General features: G+C 60.6%; 2 protein-coding genes across 2 annotated transcripts; both read left to right on the top strand.

Moving 5' to 3' along the window:
• The first annotated feature begins 236 nt into the window (after positions 1-236).
• On the top strand, positions 237-1,353 carry AMSG_10766 (glutathione S-transferase GST). The gene is made up of 2 exons (XM_013897758.1): positions 237-511; positions 637-1,353. Exons 1-2 carry the CDS (start codon positions 290-292, stop codon positions 1,333-1,335), a joined length of 921 nt encoding a protein of 306 aa, XP_013753212.1. The 5' UTR covers positions 237-289; the 3' UTR covers positions 1,336-1,353.
• Positions 1,354-1,873: 520 nt separating this feature from the next.
• On the top strand, positions 1,874-3,785 carry AMSG_10765 (selenocysteine-specific elongation factor; the record flags this gene model as incomplete). The annotated part of the gene is made up of 2 exons (XM_013897757.1): positions 1,874-3,397; positions 3,460-3,785. 2 exons carry the CDS (start codon positions 1,874-1,876, stop codon positions 3,691-3,693), a joined length of 1,758 nt encoding a protein of 585 aa, XP_013753211.1. The 3' UTR covers positions 3,694-3,785.
• Positions 3,786-4,518: the final 733 nt, after the last annotated feature.

Genomic DNA, 4,518 nt, shown 5'->3' with positions numbered 1-4,518 from the left:
AACGAGCTAGGTTTTCTCCTCCTCCTCGTCGTCGTCTCCTTCCTTCCCCCTTCCCTCCCCCCCCCCCCCCCTACCCCCCACACACACCCCCCCTTCCACCGTCATGGCCTTCCGTGCTGCTGGCGCCGTGGCGCGTGTCACACTCTATGGATCGAATGGCTCGCCGTACTCGCTCAAGACTCGTGCATTGCTTCGCTATCGACGTGTTCCCTTTGTTTGGCAACGATTGTGGCAGTGGCTGGAAGAAGGTGGCGATACGACGGCAGTTCGTGCTGTCGAGTCGCAGCGGATGCCTCTGCTCAAAGTAGGCGATGATGGTGGTCTCATTCAAGGATCGACTTCTATTGCTCTGGATCTGGAGAGGAGAATGGCTACCCTGGCAAGGAGCTCCATTCCAAGAGATCCTGCTCTGGCCTTTCTCGTCCATCTCCTCGAGGACTACACGGATGAGTGGCACATGAAGGGCGCATTTGCCTGGCGATGGCTGCTGCAGGACGACGACGCCGTCATGGTACGCCCTCCTTCCCTCATCCTTCTCTCTTCCCCCATCCTTTCCCTTTCCCGCTCCCTTGCCCCTTGCCCTTTGCCCTTTGCCCTCTCTTCTCCCCAGATACTCACGCACATCTCTTCTCGCAGTGGAGCGCCCGACACGTGGTGGCAGACATGATCACACCGGCGTCGCGCGAGGAGGTCCGCTCGGTAGCCACCAAGTTCCTCACCCGCCAGAGGCTGCGAGTGGCACTGATGGGCGTGGGTGATGGGACAGGCATTGTCTCGTGCCTCCAGCGTGACCTCCTGGCTCTCGAGCAGCACATTGAGGACGGGCAGCGGTTCCTCTTTGGCTCGCGCCCCTCGCTAGCTGACTTTGCCGTCTTTGGGCAGCTCTCACAGCTTGTCCTCGACTACGACTCGTCCAAGTGGCTCCGCGAGAACACGCCGCGACTCTACGCGTGGACCTTTGCCCTCGACGAGCCGTCGGGCATCGAGGGCCAGTGGCTCGAGACCTCGGAGGCCTACTCGCCGGTTGTCCTCTCGCTCCTCAAGAACATCGGCCGCTTCTACATGCCCTACCTCGATGCCAACGCCCGCGCCCTCGCCCAGGGCGCAGATTCGTTCGAAGTCAAGCTTCCCGGAGGCGCCGTCGCCCACCAGCCGCCCATCGAGCACCAGGCCGCCTCGCTCCACGATCTCCGCGCCATGTACGCTATGCTCAACCCCAAGTCGCGCGCAAAGGTCCAAGACGTGCTCGAGCAGGCCAACGTCGTCAAATACCTCGTCGACACCTCGGCCTCTGTCGGCCCCACCGCTGCCACCTCATCGTCTCCATCGTCGTAAACAGGACCAGTCCCGCCGATGAGAGGCAAGTCATGTGTGTACCGCTGTGCGTTGTCGTTGATCTAACCCGATAATCGTTCAATCAATCGTTCAATTAATCGTCCACATAATCGTTCAATCAATCGTCCAAATAAACGTCCACATAATCGTTCAATCAATCGTCCAAATAAACGTCCACATAATCGTTCAATCAATCGTTCAATTAAACGTCCACATAATCGTTCAATCAATCGTTCAATTAAACGTCCACATAATCGTTCAATCAATCGTCCAAATAAACGTCCACATAATCGTTCAATCAATCGTTCAATTAAACGTCCACATAATCGTTCAATCAATCGTCCAAATAAACGTCCACATAATCGTTCAATCAATCGTTCAATTAATCGTCCACATAATCGTTCAATCAATCGTTCAATTAATCGTCCACATAATCGTTCAATCAATCGCTCAATTAATCGTCCACATAATCGTCCACATAATCGTTCAATCAATCGTTCAATTAATCGTTCTCTCGCCAGCATCACCTCAGCCTGCTATGACACCATCACTCAACTCGCTGCGACCCATGGCGGCGTCATCGAAGACGGCGAGTCGTGTGCTCAACGTCAACGTGGGCCTTCTCGGACACGTCGACTCGGGCAAGACGTCACTAGCCAAGGCACTCTCCACACTCGCTTCAACGGCTGCCTTTGACAAACACCCTCAATCCCAAGTCAGAGGCATCACCCTCGACCTCGGCTTCTCTGCCCTTCGTGTACCTCTCCCGCCAGCCCTCGCTGGCCTCCGACTCGATGGGCATGATGATGGTACTCCTGACATCTGTTCCGGTACTACATCCGGCAATGATACCGGTGATCATCCCGGAAAAGAGGACGAGTCGGGCTTGTTGACGGTCGGCGACAAGTACGATGAGATTCAGTTTACCCTCGTTGACTGCCCTGGACACGCCTCGCTGATCAAGACCATCATCGGCGGCGCCTCCATCATCGACATCATGGTCCTGGTGGTCGACGCCAAGGCAGGCTTCCAGACGCAGACCGCAGAGTGTCTGGTCATCGGCGAGCTGACAGCAGACACACTCATGGTCGCCCTCAACAAGATCGATCTCTTTCCCGAAGAGAAGCGGGCGAGCAAGGTGGCCAAGATGACCAAGCGGGTGGCGGCGACGCTCAAGCCGACAGCCTTTGCAAATTCAGACATCCTCCCGGTCTCGGCATCGAGTGGTGATGGCCTCAGCGACCTCGTCGACGCCCTCACTGCCGCCGTCCGCCTCCCGACCCGCAACGAAGCCGAGGACGCGTTCCTCTTTGCCATCGACCACTGCTTCCAGGTCAAGGGCCAGGGCACTGTTGTGACCGGGACCATCCAGCGCGGCTCGGTTGCCGTGGGGCAGACCATCGAGTTCCCGGCGCTCGGCCTGTCCAAGAAGGTCAAGTCGATGCAGATGTTCAAGGCACCGGTCGAGCGAGCCGTCCAGGGCGACCGCCTCGGCATCTGCGTGGCCCAGCTCAACGCCAAGCTCCTCGAGCGCGGCCTCGCCTGCGCCCCAGGCACCATCCGCGCCGTCTCGGCCGCCGTCGTCCGCGTCTCGCGCATCCCCTACTTTCGCGGCGAGATCAAGTCGCGCGCTAAGTTCCACCTCACCGTCGGCCACGAGACTGTCATGGCCACGCTCCAGTTCTTCCGCTCCGTCGGCCCGGGCGAGGACCCGCACGGCCTCGCTTCGACCGCCAGCTCATCGTCGGCCGCCAGCTCATCGGATGCTGCGTCGGCCGCCGATTCGGCGCCGCATCCCGCGCACGTCTTCTCCTACGACGACGAGTACCTAGACGTGAGCGAGCTCGAGGGTCCCGAGGCATACCCGACAGGCTCGACGACGTACGCGGTGCTTGAGCTCGAGTCACCCGTCCTCTGCGCGCCTGACGCCATGATAATCGGTTCGCGGCTCGACAGCGACGTCGACGGAAACGTGTGCCGGCTGGCCTTCTCGGGCTCGCTGGTGGCTCCGTTTGACAGCGACACACCGTGGGCACTCAAGATCTTCCGTGTCAAGGCCAAGGTCGGGCACATCACCCGGCTCAAGAACGAGCGCGAGGCCATCTGCAAGGGCCTCTTCCCAAGGGCACGGACCCGGGCGTGTACACCGGGCTCAAGGTAGTCTCGGCGGCCAACGGCGGCATCGGCGTCATCCAGGGCCGCTTTGGCGCCTCCAACAAGATGAACGTCTTCTTCTCCGGTGGCGGGCAGACCGATGCCCGCGCCGCCGTCACCCTCCACTACCGCAAGTACGTTTACCCGGATCCGTCCGTCACCGCCACCTTTGTCCAGCCCGACCTCGTTGACCCCACCCTCTGACGTCTTATTGTCGCGTCGCTCTCCCAGCCTCTACACCCTCGCGCCTCGCGCCTCGCGCTCTGCTGCGAGCTGATCACGCCCTCGCGCTCTGCGAGCTGATCACGCCCTCGCGCTCTGCTGCGAGCTGATCACACCCTCGCGCTCTGCTGCGAGCTGATCACGCCCTCGCGCTCTGCTGCGAGCTGATCACGCCCTCGCGCTCTGCTGCGAGCTGATCACACCCTCGCGCTCTGCTGCGAGCTGATCACGCCCTCGCGCTCTGCTGCGAGCTGATCACGCCCTCGCGCTCTGCTGCGAGCTGATCACACCCTCGCGCTCTGCTGCGAGCTGATCACGCCCTCGCGCTCTGCGAGCTGATCACGCCCTCGCGCTCTGCTGCGAGCTGATCACGCCCTCGCGCTCTGCTGCGAGCTGATCACACCCTCGCGCTCTGCTGCGAGCTGATCACGCCCTCGCGCTCTGCTGCGAGCTGATCACGCCCTCGCGCTCTGCTGCGAGCTGATCACGCCCTCGCGCTCTGCTGCGAGCTGATCACGCCCCTCGCGCTCTGCTGCGAGCTGATCACGCCCTCGCGCTCTGCTGCGAGCTGATCACGCCCTCGCGTTCTGCTCCAAGCTGATCACGCCTTCCCACTCTGCTGCGCGTGGGTCACGCCCCACGCGCCCCCGCCAACCTGCAAGATAGAAAGCCATGCCTCAAAGAGTAGAACGTCCACATCGTGGGTGTTTGAAGCCGTCCTAGTACCCACGAAGAGGGGCGGGGGAGGGAGAACTGCCGGTGAGCCTGTGTATGGTATGAAATTGTCTTCTGTTGGTTTACTATGTT

Source organism: Thecamonas trahens, assembly GCF_000142905.1.
Source record: "Thecamonas trahens ATCC 50062 unplaced genomic scaffold supercont1.64, whole genome shotgun sequence".
NCBI classification, from domain to species: Eukaryota; order Apusomonadida; family Apusomonadidae; genus Thecamonas; species Thecamonas trahens.
This window is presented reverse-complemented; position numbering and strand designations above follow the sequence as displayed.

Bases quoted from the DNA above. Each gene is read 5' to 3' on its own strand.
- AMSG_10766 (XM_013897758.1), top strand. From the start codon at position 290: ATGCCTCTGCTCAAAGTAGGCGATGATGGTGGTCTCATTCAAGGATCG. The intron at 512-636 runs GTACGCCCTCCT...CTCTTCTCGCAG, and splicing joins AGGACGACGACGCCGTCATG to TGGAGCGCCCGACACGTGGT.